Source organism: Uranotaenia lowii, chromosome 2, assembly GCF_029784155.1.
Source record: "Uranotaenia lowii strain MFRU-FL chromosome 2, ASM2978415v1, whole genome shotgun sequence".
NCBI lineage: Eukaryota > Metazoa > Arthropoda > Insecta > Diptera > Culicidae > Uranotaenia > Uranotaenia lowii.
This window is the reverse complement of record NC_073692.1, coordinates 143378294-143405978: the sequence shown is the minus strand read 5'-3', so window position 1 is coordinate 143405978 and position 27685 is coordinate 143378294. Positions and strand designations below refer to the sequence as shown.

The 27685-nt window shown below is 37.8% G+C and overlaps 3 protein-coding genes across 3 annotated transcripts in view; 2 read left to right on the top strand and 1 right to left on the bottom strand.

Moving 5' to 3' along the window:
* Positions 1-13299, top strand: part of LOC129745342 (thioester-containing protein 1 allele R1-like) — a 55716-nt gene extending 42417 nt beyond the window's left edge. The window contains exons 7-10 of the mRNA XM_055738358.1: positions 58-643; positions 11724-12711; positions 12774-12930; positions 13130-13299. Coding sequence (XP_055594333.1) covers positions 58-643; positions 11724-12711; positions 12774-12930; positions 13130-13182 — 1784 coding nt within the window. The 3' untranslated portion in view covers positions 13183-13299. The remainder of the gene's footprint in view (positions 1-57; positions 644-11723; positions 12712-12773; positions 12931-13129) is intronic.
* A 9125-nt stretch (positions 13300-22424) lies between these two features.
* On the top strand, positions 22425-27071 carry LOC129741930 (uncharacterized). The gene is made up of 5 exons (XM_055733746.1): positions 22425-22549; positions 22609-23611; positions 25345-25594; positions 25664-26825; positions 26884-27071. Exons 1-5 carry the CDS (start codon positions 22540-22542, stop codon positions 26955-26957), a joined length of 2499 nt encoding a protein of 832 aa, XP_055589721.1. The 5' UTR covers positions 22425-22539; the 3' UTR covers positions 26958-27071.
* Positions 23861-24705, bottom strand: LOC129745200 (NADH dehydrogenase [ubiquinone] 1 alpha subcomplex subunit 12-like). Its single transcript, XM_055738127.1, has 4 exons — positions 24513-24705; positions 24238-24415; positions 24088-24172; positions 23861-24022 (listed from the first exon to the last, which is right to left on the bottom strand). Exons 1-4 carry the CDS (start codon positions 24605-24607, stop codon positions 23943-23945), a joined length of 438 nt encoding a protein of 145 aa, XP_055594102.1. The 5' UTR covers positions 24608-24705; the 3' UTR covers positions 23861-23942.
* Positions 27072-27685: the final 614 nt, after the last annotated feature.

The following is a 27685-nucleotide window of genomic DNA, read 5'->3' as shown; positions in this document are numbered from 1 at the left end:
AGAAATCTAGTTTAAAAGAATGGTTATACCTTCTAAGATTTTTTTTGACCATTACAGATAAAACTGAAGAAAGCAAAACGATAAGTTTAGTATCGAATCCTGTTCACAAAGTTGTTTTTCATTTGAAACCGAAGCGATCCGGATTGCATAAAATTTTGCTGCAGGCAAGAACTGAAACCAGGCGGGATTCTGTTGAGAAATTTTTGCGAGTGACGCCTGGTGGAATACGGTATTACCGGAACCTGGCAAGGCTTATCGAAGCTGACAATTCCGAGCAAAACATAAACAATATCATGCTGGTGATTCCGGGTCTGGCCACATCGGGAACAGAAAATATCACTTTTTCGGTCGAAGGAATACTCATAGGATCGGCTTTGACCAATCTGGGAGGACTTATTCGTCTACCCAGCGGATGTGGAGAGCAAAATATGTTGAATTTGGTCCCGAGTGTGTTGGCTCTAAACTACATGAAAAACACAGACACGTTGGATGCCACCGTTGAGAAACAAGCGCTAGATTACTTAAGGAAAGGATACCAGAATCAACTCAACTATAGACTGAATGATGGATCGTTCAGTGTGTTTGGAAAAAGCGATGGCCGAGGAAGCGTTTTCCTGACGGCACTGGTTGCGAAAACTTTCAGGTAGGCTAATGAATTTTAATAAAATTTTCTGTATGTGGTAGGTAGAGATGTACCGAAAATTGTTAAGTCTAACATTCGGATCACCGAAAAGTTGAGCTGAGTATTCGCCCGAATAGGCTAATATTTCTTTTTCTGAATATAAACAACTAGCTGACTCGGTGTGCTTTGCTACACTTCTCAAAAATTGATGGATCATTTTTGAATATATATAGAACAGACTGGCTCAAATTTGTATGGGATGATTTTCACAACATTTTTTTTCAATGCGGCACCCTTCAGGTTGGTGCTTTTAGGTGAAAAAGTGACTTTCTGAAAGTTTCAGGTCATTTGGCAGAAGCACGACCTGGCGCAAAGGACTTGAAATTTGTATGGAGATTTTCGGCAAAATGTATGAAAAATCGACATACTTTCACTCTTTGTGTTCTAAAATATATTTCCAGTATGCTAGAAAGCTAAGAATTTCAGGAATTGTAGTTCAATCAATGACAAACAAATTTGTAGAAGGTTGTGATAAGATACGAGTTGATGGTGATGAGTTATCCGCCATAGAATTTGTAATTTTTTTTCGCATTTCATCGATATATCGTGAACGGTGTATACCTAGATGGATTACTAGTAGGCCCTTATTCTGCGCCTCGAGTGACGTGACGATAGTAGAGTCACCCAAGTCACTCTATTCCAGCAGTCGGTTTAGGTGAGGAACGTCACTTCGGATGAACTTTGTGAGTTCTTACCCTATTCTCGTAGTCACCGTGGGTGAGAATCGTCGCATTCGGGTGACGATTTTAGGTGACAATTGTCGGTACCTTTTCAGGTCGCGACGAGATAGAAATCAAATGAAAAATTTATGAAACAGGGAATAATTTGGCTCTAAAAGTTCAACAACATTAATGTATGACCATTTTAAAAACAATTTTCTCGAACAAATCTAGATTCGCTGAACTAATTCGGCAATCGATGAGGATTGTCGGTACCTTTTCAGGTGGTTACAAAAAAGAAATTTAACAGAAAATTTATGTACACGGAAATGAAAGGCTCTAAATAGTTAATCAAATGATAAAGAATGATAGTTTTGAATATGTATGAATTTTTATTTATTGAAATGTTTTGCAAAATGTGAATGTGTTTTCCGGCATATTTCCGTTCTTGGATTCTTGGGCGCAGTCTCGAAGATGACGCAGTCATGTAGTAAGTTTTTGTTCAGTTCTAAGATTGCGACCACTTTTCCAAATCTAAAAAATAACAATAAAATCCATTAGTAAAGAATCAGTACGCCACAATCAACTAACTGTTCGGATCGATAATTTCCGGCATGCCACGGTGGTAACCTCGGTTGGGGAAAATATATAAACCGGCACCATTCGGAGCCATCGGCATCTGATTTTGTTTTTTCGGCAATAATACCCAAATCCGAACCCAGCTTTGATGAGCGAAATTTCTACTTACGTCGCACAAATCGTCCGTTTATCATCTTCAAGCAGCTTGCTGTAACCGTACCATCCGATGATGGCCATTTTCGAATCGAAATTCTAAACCATTACACAAAAAACTAATTCGGAAAATCCGAAGCGAAAGCAAAATCAAAACTGCACCAGCTAAATTCTACCATTTTGACAGATGTGTTCATTCGGCCACTCACCTAGAATGAACCTCTGTCACTTTATCCATATCGACTACAAGAATAAGGTGACAAATCTCACGGTGACTCCGAGGTGAGGTGACAATCATCACGTCACGCGCGGCGCAGAATAAGGGCCGTAGTAACTTGATCGTATTGTCACACAATGGCCCTTATTCTGCGCCGCGCGTGACGTGATGATAGTCGAGTCACCCAAGTCACTCTTTTCCAGTAGTCGGTTTAGGTGAGGAACGTCACTTCGGATGAACTTTGAGAGTTCTTACCCTATTCTCGTAGTCACCGTAAGTGAGAATCGTCGCATTCAGGTGACGATTTTAGGTGAGAATTGTCGGTACCTTTTCAGGTGGTGACGAGAAAGGAATTTAATCAAAAATTAATGTAAATCAGAATGTTAGGCTCTAAATAGTTAGTTATACTAATCAATGATGGTTTTGGAAAAAAAATGAAACAAATTTATTAACAAATATGATTTTTAAATATATTTGAACTTTTCCTTTGCTATCTAAAATATGTAATTTGAATTGCAATACTGAATGGAAAGTATGATCTCCTAATGAAATCCAAAATTCAGTTTTAATTGAAATTTGACTTGCGAAATATTAAAACGATGAAATGACGAAAACTTTGAAAATCAAATATTAGTACTTTTAATTTTATTTTCACTTTTTAATGATAATATGCCATGCTAATATTCTTCATAATGTGGAATTCAAGTGAAAGATACAGGTGAGGTTTACCGGTATCAATAAGCGACAAGTCAGAACATTTAAATAAAAATGAATTTCCTGGGAGGTTATAAAGAAAAATAACCCGTCATATAAAAATCAATTGAATTCGCTTCTTTCATTTGGTTCAATGCTTTATTAAATAAAATCATTTTATTTACTTTAATTGGCCTTTTGTGCACTGGTTGATTAAAGCAGCAGCACCCGTCAGTTGTTCGTTTGTTTCCGCAGGTTCCGGATTCAGGTTTTTCCTCTTGAGGGCACAAAAATGCTCGTTTTTTCTTCTATGTTCCTTGCTGTCACCATATAACCCGTTGGTGGTCTTTCACGCACCGGAATTCTCACATACAACTTTAAAAATCAGGACGGAAAATTCGAATCGCGAGCAAAAACTAATCAAAACAGAACAATTCCTACCATTTTGACAGATGTGTTCATTCGGTCGCTCATCTAGAATGAACTTCTGTCACTTTACCCGGATCGACTCCGGGAATAAGGTGACAAATCTCACGGTGACTTCGAGGTGAGGTGACAATCATCACGTCACGCGCGCCGCAGAATAAGGGCCAATGAGAATAACAGGATAGAAAGTTTGTGTCCTCGGCAAAGTCTAAATGTCCAACAATAATGTTTGTCAGAGCTTTTTTCGCAACTTTGCGAGGACACAAACTTTCTATCTGTTATTCTCATTGTGTGACAATGCGATCAAGTTAGTACTAATAATCCGTCTATACACCGTTCACGATATATCGATGAAATGCGAAAAAAATCACAAATTCAATTGCGGATAACTCATCACCGTCAACTCGTATCTTATCTCAATCTTCTACAAACTTGTTTGTCATTGTTTGAACTACAATTCCTGAATTTCTGAGCTTTCTAGCATACTGGAAATATATTTCAGAACACAAAGAGTGAAAGTATGTCGATTTTTCATACATTTTGCCGAAAATTTCCATACAAATTTCAAGTCCTTTGCGCAAGCTCGTGCTTCTGCCAAGACCTGAAACTTTCAAAAAGTCATTTTTTCACCTAAAAGCACCAACTTAGGGGGTGCCGCGTGGAATATAAGGATTTTTTTTTTTGTTATGGGCCAGTCTAACATAGAATCATCTATGTCCTATGAGTATAACAATTGTAGATAATCTCAAACCATCAGAAAAACATATCTTGTATACAAATACGATCCCATGCCATATATGGTTGCATTCTAGAAAAGTAATCGAGTGATTCGAAAAATGGGTGACCCTTTCTCCATCTGATATCTCCTCTCTGGCAGTAGAAGTGGGTCTCAAACCATCAAAGAAACATTTCCTGTACATAAACATGCTCCCATGGAAATTTGGTTCCATTGGTTATCGAAATATGTGAAAAAGGAGGTATGAGTGACCCCCTTCCCACTTTTTAATATTCCACTCAAGGATTAAATTACCGAAGAAACATTTTTAACATTATTTCCATTGGAAGGAAAAAGGAGTCTCAAATAAGGGAATAATTTGATTCTCGAGGGATGTATTAAATTGCATGGGAGCACCTTCCCCCCTTTAAATTATCTCACTGGAAGAACAGAGGGTTCTCAAAATATCATAGGAACATTTCTGGTATTCATATACTTTCCAACGCTAAATTTGGCTCCATTTGCTTGAGTAGTTTTCCATTTAATTTATGCAGAAAATTTGAATGAGCTCCCTCCCCACTTTATATCAACTCACTGGCAGGAGGGGAGGGTATCAAATATTCATAGAACCATTTCGCGTACCCAAATACTCGTCCAAGTCATTTTGTTCCATTTGCTCGAATAGTTCTGAATTTATGCAATAAAAAAGGTATGGAAGTCCCCCTCTAAATCCAATCACTTGGTACTACATCGAAAGCAGAATAAATATTTCCCTTATGATTATTGGGAAGTTACATAATGACTTCAGATAAAGAATCAAAAAAAAATACAACATATGTTATTAAATTCAAATTCCATAGAGATACATTCAGTTCAACAGTTGAACTCAAAACCTAAAATAAGATTTTATTCGGACCCACCATTCAAAGTCTGAAATTAAAATAGCACTATCAAAAAACCAAAGGAAATTCATATACAAAATTGAGAATCAAAGTTACAATCAGAGGAAAGCAGAAATTACAAAGTTTATAATTCAAATCCAAATGTTTATTTCACTTTCATATCTGAACCACAAAAAAACGTGTTCATGTAATGTGTTAAAATTTTGGAAATACAATGAGGATTTAAACTTAAATATAAAAATTATTATTTATTTTATAAAAAATGTAATACAAAATTAAGAAGCTTTTGTAAAAGGTTCTCCTAAATGTGAAAAAAGTAACCTTTGAAAACAATATTTCAGAATGGAAAATAAATGTTCAAGACACAGAGTCATAAATCTGGAGCAAGATGAGATTGAAAAAATACAAGTAAAGTTTGTTTCATTTAGAATTGGAACACACTTTTGCTCATATTGTGGCGCTCCTGGTTGACGGATTTGGAAGTTCTTGGCACCAACGTTTCGGGAATTTTGTTAGCTTCACGTATGTATTTTTGATATACCGCACTGTGCAATTTGCTTCCCAGCATAGAACACCAACCGTACTATGGTCAGCCGCTGAGCTAGCGGTATACGACTCACTTGGCTGACTGTCGCGCCGTGACTGGGGAATATACTCTGGGAGAATGTAACCTTTACCCATACACCCATAGTGCTCCACACACGCACTGTACTTTGCAAATAATCAAAATGGAAGCCGAAAAAAGGGAAAAAATCTGCACAGTTTTTTCGAAATTCCATTGGGGTCTGTGTGGCATCTTGATATAAGTTGTCTTTGCGCTCCCACCACACAGACTATATAAAAGCCAAACTCAACCAACGATGTTGAGCAATCGCTAGCCCAACTGACCTTTGCAGAGTCTAGTCAGCAATCAAGTCAGTTGTACGGTGGTCTGGATTTGGACCTCAATAGGGACCGGGACTCCACAGTCTGCATCTAGGTTAGCTAAACAGCCGAAATTGCTCAGAAATACCGTATGGCGCGTTATCATACGGTAAAAGGAAAAATTGACGACGATTCGGAAGCCTCAAGCCAATCGTCGGCGTGGAACTGTCGACCGGAAACTGCGTGTTGAGATTTAAAAGACTATTTAGAGGAATTCCAATCTGTAGGACCGTGATTTGGTCAGAAAATCCGGTGCTGCCCATAGTATCGTGAGGAGAATTCGACTCCGGGAAGGAATCAAGTCGTATCGAGCTAGAAAACAGCCAAATCGGACCATAAAACAGAATAGTGTGGTCCAAATCCGTGCTCAGAACCAGGTGCTGACCAAGTTCGACGGGTGTCTTCTGATGGACGATGAAACCTTACGTCAAGGCTGATTTCGGGCAAATCCCAGATCAAAAATTTTACTTGGCATCGGCTCGGGGGAATGTTTCAGCCAAATATAAATTTGTTTTTGCGGACAAATATACACGAAAATTAATGATTTGGAAGAGCATTTGTACACGGAAAATTAAAAAAAAGGTAAAATTTACCTTTTTGCGAGGTGAATTTTCTCCACCCCTCTTTCGAGGTAAATTTTACCTTTTTTCAATTTACCTAGCAAAAAGGTAAATTTTACCTTTTTCGCATTCACCTAGCAAAATAGTAAATAATACCGTTTTCCCATTTACTGATTTAAAAGGTAAATGCTGGTTGGTTTGATTGTTTTCTTCGATAAGAATTAAAAAAATACAAAATTCTTTCAAAAATGATATTTATTGGAGATAAAAAGGGAGTGGTAATATTCGGCTTCGCGTTCTTCTGAACCGCTATGGCCGCTGAATCCACCTGCGTTGCGTACTACATAGCCTCCACCGTTCGACTAATCTGGTCAGGTTTGGCTTTTCCGGCTGGAGGATGACGTGGAATACACCTCAAAGCTCTATGGGCCGATCTGAAACAAAATCAATAGTATTATGACGAGAACCAGCACAACTAAATGATATTTAAGAACACTTTCCATTCGATTCCGATTTTCACATATTAGGCACAAAGCAAAACTTGTTCCTAGAATGACAAAACAGCTTAACCTCAATGAACGGGTTCGGCGAATAGTTACTTTTTTTTAGAAGAATTGTACCGTTTAGTTTAGCTCAATCCAGGTCAATTACACCTCGCTACGTGGTAAGTTTTACCTTATTTGGATTTACCTTTTTTTCTAGGTGAATTATACTTTTTTATCGAGCTCAATTCAGGTGAACTTCACCTCGCTATGAGGTAAGATTTACCTTTTTTGGATTCACCTTTTTTTCTCGGTGAATTGTACCTTTTTTCCAACCTCGATTCAGGTAAATTTTACCTCACTGTGAGGTGAGTTTCACCTCGAAGAGGTAGAAGTTACCTTTTTGGCTTTCACGAGCGTTTACCTTTGCTAACTCGGTAAATTTTACCTTTTTATTATTTTCCGTGTAGCTGAGGCAAAAAAACGAAAGTTTTCGTTTCAAGTAAGACAATGGCGTCGAAACTAATAAAAATTCAATAGCGAAACGCAGTTTTGCCGATTGTTTCTACTTATTTAGTCAACTACAGTTACCTTTTTTTCAATACTAAAAAGGATGTAGAGTGTATGAACCAACGCAAATTGGTTTTATTATGTAATTTTATTCCCAACAAAGCCTGAAAATACTTACAATTTTAAAGGATTTTTAATGTTCTTCACTTTTTTTTGCAAATTTTCTTTAAAAAAAAAAAGAGATTTTCTGTATTTGTTTTTAATTTAGACAAATTTAAGAAAAAAATTATCTTTTTCCTGTAAAAGCCGATACATTTTTTCAATAAGCATAATATACAACCTAATCGGAACATAATGCTTGATTCGCTGAAAACTCCTGAAATATATTCTTTATTCAATAAATAAGAGAAAGTGATGTATTATTTTTTATAGGGTATCCAGATTCCCAGTATTTCGGAATGCCTAAGTTTTCAAAGAAAAGTGGACAAATATAGCAAACTAAGGTCTAAATCAGGCTAAATTTTTCTTTGCTTCATTTATCCAAATCCCAAAGTTTCTTTTGGGAGTTTGAAAAGAGATGTGATTGCTTCTGACGTGTTTCGATAAAAAAAAATAAAAATTTTAGGTGATTTTAGTCACTATCTATTAAATTTTTTTAACTAACGCCAAATTCTTTTATGATTTGTCCAGATTTTATGTCGATAAATTGGAGATCAAATGCCCAGATATAGCCCGGTATTGTAAAAAATAAGTGCTACTTTGTTCAGCTAAAAAAATGCTGGGAAATTTCTGTAATGTTTACTGTAGGGAACCGCCTTAACTTAAATTGGAGTGCAATTATTGGAGATATTATTTCAAGAGACCTCGTGTCTTTTATTTTAAACCTTTTTATTCCGATTTTCATTTTCTTTTCTAGTTTTCTAGAACTTAAAGCAGTACGATAAAGATTATGATTAAATTTTCATTTCTTTTCCTCGGGGGCAATTGCCCCAATTGCCCCCCTCCCCTCCCTAATACGGCCTTGGTTATAATAACCCGGTTATTTATAAATTATTCAAAGTACTGTATTTAACAAAAATCAAGGTGCGTGCACGGACCTTTATTTAAAGCACATTTCATAGTTTTTTTTAAATTTCACAAAAAATGCAGGTGCGTCGGGCCTATGATATCTGAGATAATTACCAAACTGGCACCGCAAATAGATGCACTGATCGACCAAATATACTAATGAACCGTCTCGTAATATGGAAATATGTCAATTGACTTTTTAGTCTATTTAAATCATATGACTTCTTCGATTTCTCGATACCATATTCCTCCTTTACTTTAAAGATGATTTTTCTAACAAAAGAGAACAGTGTTAAATTTAAGAAAGATCCTAGAAACCTTTCTCATTACTTCCATCGACGAAACTTGTTTGATTTTGGTCACGACAAACTCACTCGATTCTTTTTCTTATGACTAAACCTTTCTCTCCATTTACTACCAATGAAAAATATGCTTCTCTTTTGTTAGTAAAAGCAAATCCTTCTGATCACTTTTTCCAATTGCGACCTCGCCTTGTTTTTTCAATAACGCATTCTTGTTATTATTTACACTCACCTAAACGTTATTTTTCAATGATGAATTCTTCTAAAATTTTTCATGTCTAATGCACTTGACATTTTTATTCATGGTGAAGTCGCCTAATTTTTTAAAAGGCGAACCCACACTGACTCTTCGTCAACCTTTTCTTTTAATAGCGAATTATATCTTAACCCGTGGCGAATCCACCTTTTTATTATTTTTTTAATGGCAAACCCCCCTCATCTTTTTTCAAGTGGCGAACCCGCCTCGTCTTTTTTCAAATGGCGAACCCGCCTCATCTTTTTTTCAAATGGCGAACCCGCCTCATCTTTTTTTTTTTCAAATGGCGAACCCGCCTTTTCTCATTCCATTGATGGCGAACCCGCCTAATCTTTTCAAGTGGCGAACCCGCCTTATCTTTTTTCAAATGGCGAAACCGCCTGATCACTTCATGTGGCTAACCCGCCTGATCCCTTTTCAATAATGGCGAACCCGCCTAATCATATTTTTCCAAGTGGCGAACCTGCCTTATCAATTTTGTCTAAAAATGGCGAACCCGTCTTATCACATTTTATTTTTGAATGGCGAACCCGCCTTATCATTTTTTTTGAAGTGGCGATCCCACTTGATCATAGTTTTTTTTCATAAAAGAAAATTCACTTCGTCATTATTTTCATTATGCAAACCAGTCCGATCGTTTCGAAATGAAAAGAAACCTCCACTTCCAATTTCTTCTTTCTCAGAACTTACCTGTTCTTTGCCATAGTGCAACTGTCCCCAAGATTCGTTTCCCAGTGCCAGTTCCAGTAACTGGATGATGATAGAAAATCTTGGTTTGTATAGAACCATTCATTTAAAGTTGAGTATCTTTCCCTGCAACCGCCAAAACTTACTCCGCACTGGCACAGCGTGCTGGCAGGTATGTCAGTCCTCTGGTACTTTCCCTCTGCTGTACTTTCTGTAATCCACTCCGACAAAACACAAAATTAAGTTCTTTTTAAGAACAGACTTATCTATCTACAAAAAAAAACTGGGTGGAAGATAAAAATGATCATAATCTTTTCATTATATTACACAGATAAAATAAGTATCGTCTGTTGACCAGTTGTTATAGTAGCTTAGCATTTTTTTCCAATGCAAACAAATAAAAACTTTCCGCGTATTCCTTTCACTATTCTGGAGTAATTTATAGTTACTTACAGTTTTATCCTCGTCGCCAATATGATATCTGAGATAATTACCAAACTGGCACCGCAAATAGATGCACTGATCGACCAAATATACTAATGAACCGTCTCGTAATATGGAAATATGTCAATTGACTTTTTAGTCTATTTAAATCAGGCATGTCAAACTGGGGGTTCGCGGGCCGCATGCGGCCCGCGGCCTAAGTCAATGCGGCCCGCGTAGACCCGTTTTAAATTGTCACAAATAAAACACCACTGATTTTTATGTAAAATATTACTGCAAAAAAACTAAAGCTGAATGTACCGATTTAACTGATTTTTGCTGCGGTCCTCTACATCATAGAAAATTTATAATGCGGCCCGCACACCTAAACGAGTTTGACATGCCTGATTTAAATCATATGACTACTTCGATTTCTCGATACCACAGGGCCAAAACAAGTATCAAACGATTAATGATTTCTTCTGTGCCCAATAACAACTGTGCAAATATTGGAGGCTCTAGGATTTGAAATGAGTTGTAGTGAAAAAAAATCAGAGTTTGTATGGAAATTAGTATGGAAAAAGTGACTTTTTTGTTCAAAAAATCCAACAGCCTCTCTATTGCACTGAACTCAAATTCTTTATGCTGCTACTTATTGTTGAAAATTCAAAGAACAACTTTGCGCAAGACCGTAAACCTCTAAGATGCGTCAATCAAAAGTTGTTATTTCAAAATGAATAATATAATTTGATTAGATACACATATTTTCAAACCCTGCACTGCATTTTGGGTAGAAGCCATTATACGTTGGAAACTAGCTGGCGTGTTTTCCTTGGAGATAAGTACTTTTGTTCCCATATCGTTAGAAGCGCGCATTACCTTAGTATGCGAGGGCAGTTGTTTTACCATTGTTTGTTTTAGATGCAAAACAATAGATTTATTGTCATTATTTCTTCCATAACTCTCAAAGGAATTGATGCCTTCAAATGGAAGTTGCATCATAAATTGGGCTTGGTGTTTTTGCAGAATATTCAGTGATGCAGACGGTACTTTCGGAAACCATTTTAAGCTTATTTTTCATGTTAAAAATTATAACTCAGAAATTTTAAAATATTTTCTTGGAGAAGCTTATATAAATTTCAATGTGTTTTGTTGTACTGTTTAATGATTCCCGTTGAAAAATAATACAGTTATGTAGCTAAAAATATGGTTTTATTTTATTTACAAAAAATGTAACAAAATCTAACCCGATTTTTTTTAAATCTTAATAAAGACATGTATTTCAAAAAGGTAAAAATGAACCAAGTTGTAATTTTTTAGGTAGATCTGAAGACCCCCTGCACAAATAATTGTCAGATGATTAAATAGAATCCCCCAATCTAATCAGACTATTTTGTCCCTTGATAATTAGTTTGATAACAAAAAAGTTTATTTCGGAATTTAAATCTAAGTCAATGAAAACCTTATCAAACTTTTTTTTTACAGAATTGCATCACAATATATCACCGTGGACAAAAAGGTCATCAGAGACGCTTTTAACTGGCTAGAAAAACAGCAGCAGACGGACGGTAAATTCACTGAAGTAGGAAAAGTTTGGCACCAAACCATTCAAGGAAGTCTTCAAGAAGGGGTTACCCTGACGGCGTATACTGTGATCGCATTTTTAGAACATGAAGACAACCGCAACCAATTTAAAACATCAATTGATAAAGGAACCACTTATCTTGCAAGGCAACTCGACTCACTAAGCGATCCCTACGCACTGTCCTTGACAACCTATGCTCTTCAGTTAGCTCAACATCCAAGAGTGTTGGACGCATGGAACTTGTTACTTGATAAGTCCGATTCTGATTCCGACTCCGAGAAACGTTGGTGGAAAACTGGTTCAACAAGCATCGAGACTGCTGGATACGCCCTTCTGACAAACTTGAACGCAAGTATGGCCATTGACGGAAAGCCCATAATGCAGTGGCTAGTAAGTCAACGCTACGATAAAGGTGGCTACGATAATATCCAGAACACATTCGTTGGACTTCAAGCTCTTGCAAGTTATGCGGAAAGGCTTTCGACGTCCCGCAACAATTACGAGATCACAATCATCGATAAAGCGTCCTCGTACCGAAAATCCCTCCAAGTAACTCCAAAAAATTCGGTAACGCCCCAACAAGTGGTTCTTCCCCAACAGGTGAGAGATTTGGATGTACATATTCAAGGTACCGGAACGGGAGTTTTCCAGATAGCCTACGAGTACAATTACCCAACATTAGACGACGAACCTCGTTTTGAAATCAAGAGCACTGTAAGCAAAAGGACAGGTAGGGAAGCAGATCTCAACGTTCATATTTGCAGTAGCTTTAAACCCCAGAAGTTATATGAAATCACTAACATGGTTCTGATGGAAATTTTAATGCCCAGTGGATACGCAGTAAACGAGGCTACAATTTCGAAACTCAAGCGAATCAAAGATCTGAAAGTATGAAATCCTACTGACTACGGTCACGTTTTCAAAACCTAACTTCAAACATCTCGTTTTAGAAAATCGAGGCTGAAAACGACAACACCCGTCTGGTTTTGTACTTCAATTCTCTGCCCTCAAACCAATCGATCTGCTTGGACGTTTCTGGCTACCGGAAAGCAATCGTTCTAGGACAAATAGCCGGATGGATTAAGGTCTACGATTATTATGACTCAAGTAAGTTTATTAACGTATTTAACGATGCATGACACGCAGTTTTTGCTATAATTTTTAGGCAAAAAAATGAGGGTGCGTGCTGTGCATCGGAAATTAATGTTACACATTTATTTTTTCTTTAATACATTTTGCTCAAAAATTGTGGTTCTAAGTGTTAATTTCAAGCCTTTTAATTTGTATTTTTGTTCCCTCATTTCAGCACGCGAGGCTATGCAGTATTTCCAAGGAACTCTAGAGAAGGTTTCAACGTAAAACTAAAAAGTTTTTTACCATGACTGCCGTAAAGGAACAATAGAAGAGTGTGATGATCCTCCATTTCCTTGAACACCTTCCACTAAAAACTCGAAATTTCTCAATAAATTTCTTCCGCGTGAGAAAAACCCGTTTTTTCTTTATGACACACGTCTTAAATCTGCCTTTATTTTTCTCCGCTTGCTGTAATGCGAACTCAAACTTTCTTTCTCGGAAACTTATTCTCCCTATCTCTTTCTCCCCGTAACTCTTTTCACTAACGGTACCAGCATGTACCGAACTGCTGGCGGATTGCATTTTTCTAACGGTCTGCTTGACACTGATCCCAAGCAACCAAAAGTCGCATTTTTACTTAAAGATGGAACTCCGAAGTTCACATTTGGCTGAAAAAATGTTTTACGTGAACTTCAGGTGACTCTTGTCGCGTAAAAGTTGCTCAGGAACTTCCATCGCCCTTTGAAAGGTTAAACTATCGATAACGTAACTTCTAAGCGCTTTTAATGGAACTTCTTTCAAGAAGGTCGATAACGTTCGCGTAACATTCTAAAACGCACCATTAAGATACTTGAAGGCTGCGTTGCCAGGTGCCCAGATTTGTCTGTAAAACCAAGACTTTTGACACTTCGTCCAGGTATTGGTCAGACACAGATTTTGCCCAGATTTTTGCTCAGAGTGCCAAGATTTTACAGACTTTTGAAATTGAGTAATGAAATCATCAATATTCATGTATCGGATTGGATCCGTAAGTGCCAGATTAGACTGTAAATCTCGCTTGTATTCATGGGTATTTGACCAATCATTCATAAACTTAGTTTTTCGGCATGTTACGTGGAAGGAAACAGTTTTAGTAATGTTATTCTCAACTCGCAAATAACCCAAATACAACTCCACCCCCCCTCCCCCCTCACACGCATCGTAAAAATTCTTGTTAAGTACCAAATTTGTTATCTTCACTTGTGCACAGACACACACATGTGGTAGATATAGCGATAATGATAAATGATAATAAAAAAGATGGCCGAAATCTTCTAATTGATTTGTACTTTTGTTTATGGAAACAAAGAAATATATTTAAAATTATTAATAATAATGTTATCATACACAAAAAAAAATCGTTTATCTGGCAACACAGAAAATACTGTCGGTGTGGTCTTGTTAAAAAGGACTAAGCCAGATGTAAATCATTGTCGGACCTAAACTTGTTCATGTGTGAGTGATAATCATATTGGCAAAAGCCAGCGATCACTAACACTAAAAGATTGGAGAGATGATTGGTAGAGTGTGAGTGAAAGCAAACGACGGACGAAGCGGGAAAATATCGTCATTCTATTGGCTACTTTCATCGTTGGAGTGCGGGTTTTTAAGTCGAGTGGAAGTAAAGTCTTAGTGAAAAAAATAAACCGAGAAATGAATTCAGGGAAGAAATTTAAGGATCACCACAACACAGACTTTTTTTCAAAATTGCCCAGATTTTTTATCCTCAACACCTGGCATCCCTGCTTGAAGGTGTTTAAAAGAACCTATATGATACACGGAAAATAATAAAAAGGTAAAATTTACCGAGATAGCCAAGGTAAACGATCGTGAAAGCCAAAAAGGTAGCTTCTACCTCTTCGAGGTGAAACTCACCTCACAGCGAGGTAAAATTTACCTGAATCGAGGTTTGAAAAAAGGTACAATTCACCGAGGAAAAAGGTGAATCCAAAAAAGGTAAATCTTACCTCGTAGCGAGGTGAAGTTCACCTGAATTGAGCTGAATAAAAAAGTATAATTCACCTAGAAAAAAAAGGTAAAACCAAATAAGGTAAAACTTACCTCGTCGCGAGGTGAAGTTGACCTGGATTAAGCTAAACAAAACGGTACAATTCTTCTCGAAAAAAGTGACTATTCGCCGAACCCGTTTATTCAGGTTAAGCTGTTTTGTCATTCAGGAACAAGTTTTGCTTTGTGCATAATATGTGAAAATCGGAATAGAATGGTAAGTGTTTTCTTAGATATCATTTTGTTGTGCTGGTTCTCGTCATAATACATTGCTTTTGTTTCAGATCGACCCATAGAGCTTATAGGTGTATTCCACGTCATCCTCCAGCCGGAAAAGCCGAACCTGACAGGATTAGCCGAACAGAGGAGGTCATGAATGTCCGCAACGCAGGAGTATTCAGCGGCCATGGCGGCTCGGAAGAACGCGAAGCCGAATTACCAGTCCCTATTTATCTTCAATAAATATAATTTTTGATAGAATTTTGTATTTTTTTAATTCTTATTGAAGAAACCAATCAAACAAACCAGCATTTACCTTTTAAATCAGTAAATGGGAAAACGGTATTATTTACTATTTTGCTAGGTGAATGCGAAAAAGGTAAAATATACCTTTTTGCTAGGTGAATTGAAAAAAAGGTATAATTTACCTTTTTGCTAGGTGAATGAAAAAAAGGTAAAATTTACCTCGAAAGAGGGGTGGAAAAAATTCACCTCGCAAAAAGGTAAATTTTACCTTTTTTTTATTTTCCGTGTACCAAAGGACTGAAGCAACTGTCAAATCACATACAAACGGACCGTACCGACTTTTTGGAACCACAACGTCAGTTCCCCTTTGATTTCAATGGCATTTTGGTACCAAAACGTCAGTGCGGTACTGAAATGTCAGTTCGGAAATTTCCTTCTCTTTCAGCCCCTTGTATGATACTTGAAGGTATTTTACAGAACCTATATGGGAAGTCTAAGCGACATGTCAAAAATGTCTGTCAATTTCTTGTCATGGTATTTGCACTGACCATACTGACTGGACAGTCGATTTCGTTTTTTGGATAATTTACGCACTCTGGAATCGATAGTACGCAATATCGATTCCAGAGTGCGCATCGATCGATTTGAAGAAATGCTATCCCAGTTAGAAAGTGCCACCCGATTTTCGCAAAAAAACAGGCAATTCAGACGATAAAATCGTGCAAAACAGGTACATTTTTCCTACAGGGCATTTCTACAGGAAAAATTATAGCTTCGCCACCTGCCGTCGGTATTGCGAACCTGCTAAATTTGACGAAAAAAATTAGCCAGAAAATGATCGAATTTTTGTTCTAAGTGTCCTGTCAGTATGATCAGTGGTATTTTTTTTTTTTTTTTTAATGAGATGAAGGAAAGCCCGCGGGAGTGTAATTCTTTCTGAATTCCTGCTCCCGTAGGCACAAAACCTCCTCTCCATTTATTATTTCTTTTTTTTTTCAATAATCGAATTACAATATTGTTAACAATTTTTTTTGATATTTTGTTTACAATTTTGTCACTTCCACTGATTTGAATTCTGTTCACGGTTTTTCTTAATGTTTTTTGTTTGATAAGCTGCAATGTGGATGGCGGCTGTTGATGGTGGCGGTGGGTGTCGGTGGGTGGCGGCGGGTGGTTGTGGATGGTGGTGGCGGTCGATACTTGGCGGCGGTGGCGGAAATGATAAAGCAAAATTTGGTTTTTGGGGGTTAAGTACAGCATGTAAAATATGAATTTTCGGGCGCGGATTTGGGACTTTGGAAAGGAGTACTACTTGACATCCCCAGTGAGAATAATCTCTTTTGAGGGGATGCTGCACAGGGTTTCTATGTACCGGACATGGTATCGGATGTTATAGCGAAGTCATTCGACTTCGAACATGAACTTTAACAAGTTCTTTAAATTTCGATAAGTTATGTTCTGATTTTATATGTAGAGGTAGGGCATTGTAGCGAAAAATACCGAAGTTTGAAAAACTTCGTTTTGCTTTCTCCGTGTTCGTCCTTCGAATTTGGAGATCTCCATGACGTCTTGTTTGGTAACCGTGATCAAGAGTCGGAAACTGTAGGTTTTTCAGCGCTTGGGGATTATCGATAAAGTTTTTCATTTGAACCAGCGTCTGTACTTCTCTCAGACCATTGATGGTAAAAATTGATGTTGCTGCATTTTGAAACAGCTGTTCAGTTGGATAGAGCCGTGGTCTACTGTAAACTATTTTCAAGCATCGATTTTGAATAGTTTGTAGTTGCTTCATTTTGGTTTTAGATGCACATCCCCAAATAGCAATCATGTATTGCAACTTCGATTGCACGAAGGCATGATACATAGTTATCATTTGCTTGGTAGGCAACAACTTTCTAATCCTCCAGAACAATCCACAAGTAACACTTAATTCTTTTTTAAGTTTATCAATATGTTCGACCCAATTGAGCTTATCATCAATAGTTAAGCCCAAGTACTTGTAGTGCGTTGCATGTTGGATAGTGGTTGAATCGACGACAAGGTTCGGGATAGTCTGAGCTGTATTCGAGCGTGGTGCTCTAAATAGAGTGTATTTTGTTTTGGAGAGATTGAGCGAAAGTAGATTCTCAGAAAAATATTCTCCCAATGTCTGCAGATCAATTCTCATGTTACGGATTATTTGTTCTGCATTATCACCAATATACAGAATTGAAGTGTCGTCAGCAAAAAGGCGAGATTTCCCACGAAGATCAAGTTTTGGTAGGTCATTGATATAAATCAAGAACAACAGTGGACCTAAGTTGCTGCCTTGTGGAACACCGACTTTTAATGGGCATAGTTGACTGGTGAAGTTGTTGGCAATCACATATTGATTGCGATCGACGAGATAGCTTTTCAGAAGCCTATTTGCTGCTCCCCTGATGCCATACATATTCAGTTTGTCCAATAAAATCGTATGATCAATTGTGTCGAATGCTTTCTTGAGATCTAAGTAAAGTATTCCTACGGATTTTCTTACATCCATTGCGTTTGTTATCTCGTCAATAAGTTCGCAGGCCGCGGTGAGTGTGCTGGATCCACTTCGGAAGCCGTATTGATGATTGTACAAAATGTTATGTTGATTTAGGAAGTTCATCAATCTAGATGCCAACATTTGCTCAATAACTTTGCTTATGACAGATAACACCGATATTGGTCTGTAATTGTTAACCTCCGATTTGCTACCTTCCTTATAAATTGGTATGACCTTTGCTGTCTTAAGGTAAGCGGGGTAGCAACCAGTCTCGATAGCTTCATTAAACACATCCCTTATGATGGCTGAGAAAATCCGGTGGTGTCTTTTTAAAAAGTTTGCCGAAACTCCATCTGGTCCCGAGCTCTTATTTGAATTCAGATCCTTTATCTTCAAAATAACCTCATTTTCATCGGCAGGTCTCATAAAAAATGACGAGGTATTTGGTATCATGGTGTGAAATCGGTTTATATTACGTTGACTGTTAATTGTGGAGGCTAGCTGGGGTCCTATTGTGCTGAAGTGTTGGTTAAATATGTCTGCTACATCTTTCTTCTCAATAACTTGATCGTTTTTCAAAAGTTTGAGTTCATCTATGAAAAGCTCTTTTTCTCCAGTAACTGATTTTATATTTTTCCAGATCATTCGTTGGTTCGACGTATTGAACAAAGATTGGTAGTAAATTTGTTTAGCATGTGATTTTTCCCTTACTACTCTAGCTGATACTTGTTTCAGGAGGGATTTCAACTCGCTATTATTAGGCATGCGTTTACTTCTAGTTAATAGATTATGTTTAATTTTAATCAACTTCCATAGGTCAAATGACATCCAAGGGCACGTGCTTTTAACTTTCGCGACAACTTTAACAGTTTTGGAGAATTTAACTTTTAAAGCTCGATATAACTCTATCAGGTTTAACAGTTTTTCACTCGCGTTATTACCTTCGATGTTGACAGATTCTGCTTCGAAATACGAATTTAACTGGTTATGGTCGATGATAACTTTCTCTAAAACTCGAGTAGTGAGACGTTTTTCAAGCAGGAATGACGAAATTATCGTGGAATGATCACTTATTTCAGGATCTACGGTCGCATTTCTTACATGATTCATCAGTGATTCGGGACAGACTACGTGATCGAGGATGTTGTTGCTGCTAGGTCGTGTAGGATGAGTGTTGGTAACTGCCATATTAAAACATTTCAGGATGTCAAAATAGCTCTGTGTGGATTCATTCGTTAAATTATTAATAGGAATATTCATATCACCAACCAGGATTTTTGTTACATTTGGCTCAGTATTATGAAATATTGATTCAAGTTGAGAAAAAAAGGAGCTCGAGGGATAACTTGGGGGCCTGTAAATCGCGTGTACATCTACATGCATACTGGTGATACTAAGGCGTATTTGGATGTGGTGGAATCCGTTTTCATGGACATTCGATAGTTCCTCGGCGATAAGAGCATTTTTAACGAAGACCGCTAATCCTCCTCCTTGGGATTCAGGTCGACAAGAGAAAAAACCTTTATATCCACTCAGATGAAATAACTTGCTATTAGCTTCCTTAACCCAAGTCTCCCCTATGACTATGACATCAAGATCTCCAGCATAGAGATCTATAGATTCTTTCAATGCATCGAATTTGTCTCCAGTGTTCATTCCTCTTATGTTTTGTTGCAAAATAGTAAGCGTTTTATTAGTTTTCGATACAAAATTTGATTTATTCAGACATGAAATAGTATTAAAGGTAAAATTTATCGCTGAGAAATCCATGATATTTAATTAATTTACTTAAAACGAATATTTTTACTGCGCTGTTTGATGACGCTTGGCATTTGGTTCCCCGGACGACTCCACGGACATATTTAAAGAACGTTTAGTATTCCTGTTGCACAATTCTTGTAGTTGGTGTTTGGTAGCAATAATAATCGGCTTCGAATTATCCGTCTGCTTCAGAAGAATTTTCCCATCTCGACCGGGCCAGACGTATTTAATATCCATTTTAGTTTGAAAATCCTTTGCTTCTTGCAGCAGCTCTCTTCCGTATGACGTCAGCTCATCTCGAATGGTAATTTTCTTTGTTCCCGCATTGATATCCTTGAACATTGTTGAAACTAAAAGCGGCCCGTGAAGTTTCTTGCATTCAAACAATTTCTCTTTATTTTCTTTACAGTTGAATGTCACTAGAATGGGGGCTGAACTTATTATTTCGCTTCCGAGACGTTTGGCATAAGATATAGAATCATCTCCCATTTGACACCCAAGAACTTCAAACAATTTGAAAATAGTTGCTTTCAAATCCTCATTTTGAACCCTTGGCATTCCCAAAATTACCGCATTTTTATTGAGAGTTGATCGACACAGCTTATCGTATTCAAGCTCCATTTGATCCACCCTCTCAGCTAGAGCTTCGTGCTTCATTTTCCATTGGTCCATATCTTCTCTAATTTGCTCGTTGTCCTCTTTCATAAAGTTGAGTTCAGCTTTAAATTGTTCAAATTGATCGGATATGAACTGTTGCGATGCCTCAATTTGTTTAGTGATGTTCACTATCGTTGCCACTTGTTGCTGAGTTTCTTGTTGACTAACGGACAGACGACGAATTTCATTCAGAACGTCTGTCAGTCCAGGATTCTCGGTGCAATTGTTTTGTGCATGCATGGTACTACAGTCGATCGAACAAAAAAATGGTTTTCTACGTGTTTTTTCGATAGCATTTCCGACAATTTTTTTGCATCTAAAGTGAACCACTCTATTGCATTGGACACATTCGATGAGACGGTTTGGAAAGTCTTCCACTTTCAAACACATGTAGCAGATCAGAGCATCATCCTCTTCCATGGTTGCAGAATGATACGTGAGATGGTATGACACTAAAGTGATAGTGATGAAAACACCAGTGACTACGCGTGAGTTGGAATTTGACAGCTTTTTATAGCAACTTGTATGTTGTTGTTATCAAAGTGAGTGCCTGTAAACAGTTTCCGCGGCACGAACAATTTCGGATTTATCTTACCGGATCGTTTGTTCGCCTACCGTGAGCTATCTCGATGATCAGCAGACCCCAGCTAGCCGGAAGATTTGTTTGGATCGTGAAACCACACTTTATACGAGGTATTTCCACTTTTTTTTCCACATGAAAACAGCCTTGAGAAAAAAAGCTTCTACCATGCCGGTGTTGTTTTCTTCTTCCTTGTTTTGTTTATATCTGTACTGATATTTACAAATGGAATTCAAGATTTTTTCGATTTTTTCTCATAAATGTTAAGATATTCGAATAAATTTTCGATGATGCAAATTTTCGTTATTTCATATTGTGTACTGAAAGTCCTTTAAACGAAATAAGGTACAATCTATTGACCAACCTGTCGAAACCGACCGAATATTTTTCATTCGTTCCACACGATGAGAGCCACAAACCGAACCTCTCTTCGTGAAATTCGTCTTTAAACTGACTCGTTTTTCTTTCCCACGCGCGTTCATCAGATTTTGTAAACTTCACCACTCCATCAGGATTTCTCTCCGTTTAACGCCTTTTAACGGCGGGTCCTGTTAATAGGAAGGTTGATCAATTTGCTTAATCATTATCAAATATGGGTGCCTATGAATATTATTAATTTTTTGTCTGTTTTATTCCGATATTTATTCATCCTCGTCTTATTTCCTACACAACCTATTCAATTATCTCAAATGACATTAAGTTGAAATACTAATTATTACAGTGGCAATGAACGAGAGGCTGGTAAGTTTCATTGATGTTTCATGTCAGAGAAATCTATCATTCAGATTTTTATTCGGCGCGTTGAAGTTTTTTGACATTCTCTTAGAAGCTGAATAGCGTTCTCTACAGCCACCTAAACGAACTTGAAAGTAGCTTTAAGAACTTAAATTTTGGGCTGATTAGCATTCTCTTCAGACACAAACGAGAGCTGATTAAGCTTCTATGGAACCTTTTTAAGAGAATTCTGGTTGCTTGGGATATAAATTCTTCTCAATTTTTAACCAATCTTTTAACATAGATTTTTTATACATGAATATTAAATTAAACCATATACACTACCGTACTCTACAAAGAGATCACTTTTATTACTTTGGAAACTGATTATTTGTGGCGAGAAGAACAAATTAGACATCATTAGCTCTAAGTGAAACCCATTTTCCAACATCCTTCCTTTATTTGGCTGTAACAGCTCGATTATGCTCATAAGGAGATCTGATTGTTCGGCTTTCCTTCATTTAATGTATGATATATCAGACTTGGCAAATGGTTTTGTTTTTCCAAGGGGTTGAAAAATCTCATTTTTCCAGATGAGTATACTTGCAGCAACAGACCCACTGGTATACAGGTTTATTTAGTTTAAAAATTAATACTTTTTAATAAATATGATTTCGAAAAATTTGAACGACCTTAACATTTTTACGTTTCTCAAAAAATACTTTATCGACGTCATTTTAGTTTGTCAACTCAGATGTAGATGGCGCACAACTCACAACGCTTTTTATTTTGGTCCGTTGTTTCTCAACATCACTTAATTCTTGAACTTTTTAGCAGAACCAGAAAATTCGTTTTTGAGAAAATCAACGCTTCAATTTGTCTTAAAACTTTAAAAATTCTCATAAATATGGCAGCAGGTACGTCAGCAAACCTTTTCTAGTTCATTTATTCATAGCATCTTCCTTTTACCTTGTAGAAATCGCCGGAAACAAATATGACTTCAAGGTACCGGAAAAGCAAATCAAAAGTGCTATGGAGATGGCCCACTGGGAAAAATCGGAGTCATATTACGATCTGTTGGGATTCATAAGCAGTATGTGCGTTGCCCTGCAAGCGACCAGGCTTAGCCAAAAAATAGAGATAAATCCTGTTATACAGAAACTGATGGACGCTCTCAGCCGACTAGAGCAGCTGGCCATTGAAACCCCGCCGGTAGATCAACCAGCCCGTTTCGGGAATATTGCTTTCCGCAGTTGGTTCGAAAAAGTACAGGCCGAGGGTCCAGGCTTAATTTCTGCGGCTTTGCCTGAACATTTGCAGGATGCTGTCAAAGAACTGAACGTTTATTTCGTAGAATCTTTTGGGAATGCTACACGGATTGATTATGGAACTGGGCACGAATTGGCCTTTGTTATGTTTCTGATGTGCCTCTTCAAGACGGGAGCCATTGAAAGGAAGGATGAAGTTGCTGTTGGCTTGAAACTTTTCAATCAATATCTGAACCTGGTGCGAAAACTACAAGTCACCTATCGAATGGAACCAGCCGGAAGTCACGGTGTCTGGAGTCTGGACGATTTCCAGTTTGTACCTTTTATTTGGGGTAGCGCCCAGCTAGCCGTCAACAGTCCAATCGAGCCGGCCCACTTTGTGGAGGACAAGATAATCGACGAACACAAGAAAGAGCTCATGTTCGTGAGTTGCATCGACTACATCCGGCAGGTCAAGACCGGACACTTTGCAGAACACTCGAATCAGCTGTGGAGTATCAGTGCGGTTCCTTCATGGGGCAAAATTTGCACCGGTTTGATCAAAATGTACCAGAAAGAGGTGCTGTCCAAATTTCCGGTCATTCAGCATGTGTACTTTGGATCGATCCTAACGTTAAATCTCGTTAAACCTGGCACACTCACACCAAGTCCACGGCTGGGAATGATCCCTCGGCAGCAGCAAACCGTCGCTGCCCCACCAGCTCCGCCAAAGTTTGAATAAGCCGATGACCGGATGTTGATGATAACTCTTTAGTTTTTATTTTTATGCTGTGAAGTTGGTAAGCGATGCCCAAAAATATGATATTGAAATAAATCTTAGAAATTTTATTCTTTTTGTTGGTAAGAAAGGATCCTTTGGCGTCAATTTCCTCTGATTATGCATTCAATCAAGGCCTTCAGAAGAAATTATAATAATCAATCATGGATGTTTTGGCAGTCTTAAAATAAAACAAACACATATTTACAGAATTTCATTCCTAACAGGCGATTCTATTTTCAAACATTCAAAATACCAATTCAATTAGAAAATAAAGCCTGAATTTCATTCCAGCTTCGGCGTTGGTTTAGAAGGATCCCAAGCATCAACCTTCGGTTTGGTTGTCGAATAAGGCATGTATGCCCCTAAAATTACCCGAAAACAACTGTATAAAAATTCTATAACCATAAGTATGTTTTATTTTTCTTACTCGTAGTTCCGGAAAGATTTTCGCTATGATCAGCCATCCATTTGTACTGCTTTCGGTTGCCGTCACGATTTGGTGGTAAATCCGTCTGAAATGAAACATCAACAATTCTAATTCCATTGCTAAGTTCGATAAAATTATGCTTTCAAAAACCTTGTAATGCATCCAACCGAACCAATCGGCAGGAATTTGGGAACCGTCGTATTCCAAATTGAAGTGCGGCGCATATTCTACCCACCGGTTGCGACCGTAGAACTGCGAAGGATCCTCGAAGTATTTGTTGCCGTACTTGTCCTCCCCGACCAATCGACCAGCTTTCATCTCGTCCATGCTGCGGCGACCAATAAGCAAAACAAAAAGATTTCATCCATGTGTACTCAATTCTCAAAGTCTACATGAGTTACATAAGTCTCGAATGGGAAACTTACCGATACAATTTGTACAAACTGGCACGGATTCCACCATTATCGCGCACGTAGGAGAACAGTTTTCCCAGCTTGTCGAGACCGACGTAACGTGCCATTTTGCCGGAATATTGGGTTTTTAATCAGGGTAGTACGCGCAAAAACCCCTGGCAAGAGGACAGAAAATATACAGCTGCAGATTTTATAACAAAAATATAAAAACGCACGAAAATTAGAATCAAAACAAAATACAGAACGTCGATAAAGCAGAGTGCAGCTGTCAGTTACACGGTCAAAAGAAGTTACTTGAAAAAATGTTAATCATCAGACCGATTTTATATCTTTTTAAAAAAAGGACCATCTCCAAATTCAAGTTTGTCGACAAATTTTGTTAAATTCATTTGTAATTTCGTTTTCTTCACTGAAATGCATTTTTAAAGAGTAATTTAACAATGTATTTGATCGACTTGCTCAAGCGTGCTTGAGCATTTATCTTGTTTTCATCAGATTAAGCCGTTCATCCCGTGACAATTTTTACCATACTTTCTGCAGACCATAAAAGATAAAAATTGACTCTTTGGAATAATTTTTATTATCTGGCCCTTTTAACTTCAGTAATGGAATCAAACGTATGTAATAAATCGTTCCATTCGTTTCAACATGCTTTTCGATTTTCAGATTGATTATGCTGAATAATAATAATTAGTACTGAAATTCCTACCACAAAATTGTGTTTTTTAGAGCTTCGATAAAGATCAATTTTGGATTATAATTATTCATCGAACGGGTGCACTAGCCGAAGCATGTAGCGCCAGCAAAAAAGCCGCAAACGGTCGAGAGTTTGAAATTGATAAAAAACAACAGCAACAAACGGAAGGCGCTGCGGCAATTTGGTTTTCGTTCCGAAAATTTACGCGGATACGGCGGGGGGTGGTTCCGAAATGGGCTCGGTAGAGGTTAGCCGGATCAATCCGGAGCAAGATTTCCTGTACACCGGTCAGGATCTGATGCAGTTTGCGGTTTGCATGAACTGTTGTCGCTGTTCGCCGTTCTTGATTTATCTGGGCGCGAATTCACAGATGAGGAAGCTGGAGGCAACAAAAAATGTAAGTGCAATGTTAAATCTGTTAATTGTTAAAATTTTGTTATTCCGTACGTTTCTTTTTAAATTTAAGGAAAACCATTTATTCTGCCCTGAGTGTACACCATGTTCGAGTGCTTTTCAGAAAGCATTCCCGGGCGAAAAATTGTACCGCAACGATAGTATTCTTCACGACCAAGGGCTTCTGGAACTGCTTAGCCGGTTCATTTACGGCAATCCCTACTACGAGTGTTTGCGCAAACGAGATAGAATAATTATTACCGAAACAACCAAATTACTCACTTCCTACAAGCAGCTGTCCAAAATTTCATTGCCAAAGCTGAAAAAATTGGATTCACTTTACGAGCTGTTTCCCGCCTTTCATCGAATGTTTAACGAACGATTCGACTCTCCGGATCAAGTCACAGATGCCATACAGAAAAAGTATCAAGAGATATGTAGTGCGTACGCAAATCTTTCAGACATCGAAGCAAGTCAGCTTCAGGATTACATTGATATCGATATCGATCGCACGCCTCGGCACATGAAGTTACCCTCTCATCGACAATCTGCTCCGGTAATTCTTACAAGTGTTCCGGATGCATTGCTAGCAACTCCGCTTGCTAGTCCCTCGCCCGCATCCACGTTGAACGTATCTAGCTCAACTATTCATTCGTTGGAAGATACTGGTTCCCGAGAACCACTACGGACCTTAGACCTTACCTCGGAAAGTAGCGCAGAAAGTATTTCAAACGACCTGCAAATTTCTTCACAGGAACCACCAAGTCCTAGTAGAAGTACTATCGTTTCCCTGTCTCAGTCTCAATCTCAAAACCAACCTTCATCCCAAGGACAGACCAGAGCGACAGATCCTCAGTCACAAGCCTCCTCGGTTTCGATCAACATCAGCTCACAATCCGTCGAGGGTGGAAGTCACCCCAGAACAATAATGAGTTCAGATAGTTCCACCAGTTCAGACAGCCAATCGTCAAATGTTGGCAACACGCGTACAAATCAACCAAGACAAACCACAAAAACTACACTGGAAGCTTCATCTCAGGAGGCTTACAACATCAGTTCTCAGTCCGTCCCAGCTGGTAATCGAGAAACGGATACCTCTCTATCCTCGACCGATTCCGAAAGTACCCGAATCACGAGTCGACGGCGAAGCTCAGCGGAAGCCGGTTTATCAAGTCCGGATCCTCAGCCCGGGCCAAGTGGCGTAAAACGACCTCGAAGATCTCGAGACAATACTCGTAAGTTCGTTTGACTTTTTAAAATTGATTTTTTTATTTATTAGATTCCACTTTTTAGCTCCGATGAATCCGTCTCCGAGAAATTATGCTGCTCATCCTTCCGCACGAATGCCCCGGCTTGGGGGTGGATGACAACTCTGCGTAGCGTGAATTCTTTGTATTTGTATTTATATGGTTAATGTTTCGTGCGACGTCGGTTTTTAACTAAAGCAAATATTGTAAAATGATTTGAAGAATAAAGAAACAAGTGATAACATAAAAGTAGCATTTTTTAGTTATTCTTAAAAACTAAAAAGCAATATCGTATTCGGAAATTTTTCACACTTTTGAAGAAGCGTATTGGATGGAGGAATGATCTAAATTGGTTCAAGAGTCCAAAACAAAAAATTCGTATCCAAACTAAATTACCAACAACACAAAGGGAAGGAACAAGTTAAATGGTAGCTTACATGGACATACCTAACTTATTTTGATTCCCCAACTCATGCATATTTTCCTTATACAGTTTGAGAGATTACTCCAGATATTCTATAATTTTATTCGCTATTTGTAAAACTTTCTCATATCTCACTTTCACTATTTTTTAATCATCTTGGAAATACATTCTTGTAGCAATACCTGTGTACCTAAGTATAGGGGAGAATGAGGATACTTGATCCCTGGGGATACTTGATTCCTTAGCTATATCTCGAAACTGGAATGTCTTACAATTATCAAATGTTCTAGAAAAATATGCCAAAATGAACAAAATACCAATGCTTGTAGTTTAAATTTTTTAACAAAATAATTGTTTGAGTAATTGAACTTAGTTTGAAAAATTTCACAAAATGTAGCTTGAAGATCTTTTTTAATCACTTTGA

Excerpts from the sequence above, each read along its gene's own strand:
- LOC129741930 (XM_055733746.1), top strand. Across the intron at positions 23,612-25,344 it reads GCCCCACCAGCTCCGCCAAA|AACAACAGCAACAAACGGAA; the intron begins GTTTGAATAAGC and ends AAATTGATAAAA. Across the intron at positions 25,595-25,663 it reads AGCTGGAGGCAACAAAAAAT|GAAAACCATTTATTCTGCCC; the intron begins GTAAGTGCAATG and ends TTTAAATTTAAG.
- LOC129745200 (XM_055738127.1), bottom strand. The coding sequence starts at position 24,607 with ATGGCACGTTACGTCGGTCTCGACAAGCTGGGAAAACTGTTCTCCTAC. Across the intron at positions 24,416-24,512 it reads AGTTTGTACAAATTGTATCG|CATGGACGAGATGAAAGCTG; the intron begins GTAAGTTTCCCA and ends TGGTCGCCGCAG. Across the intron at positions 24,173-24,237 it reads TCGGTTGGATGCATTACAAG|ACGGATTTACCACCAAATCG; the intron begins GTTTTTGAAAGC and ends GTTTCATTTCAG.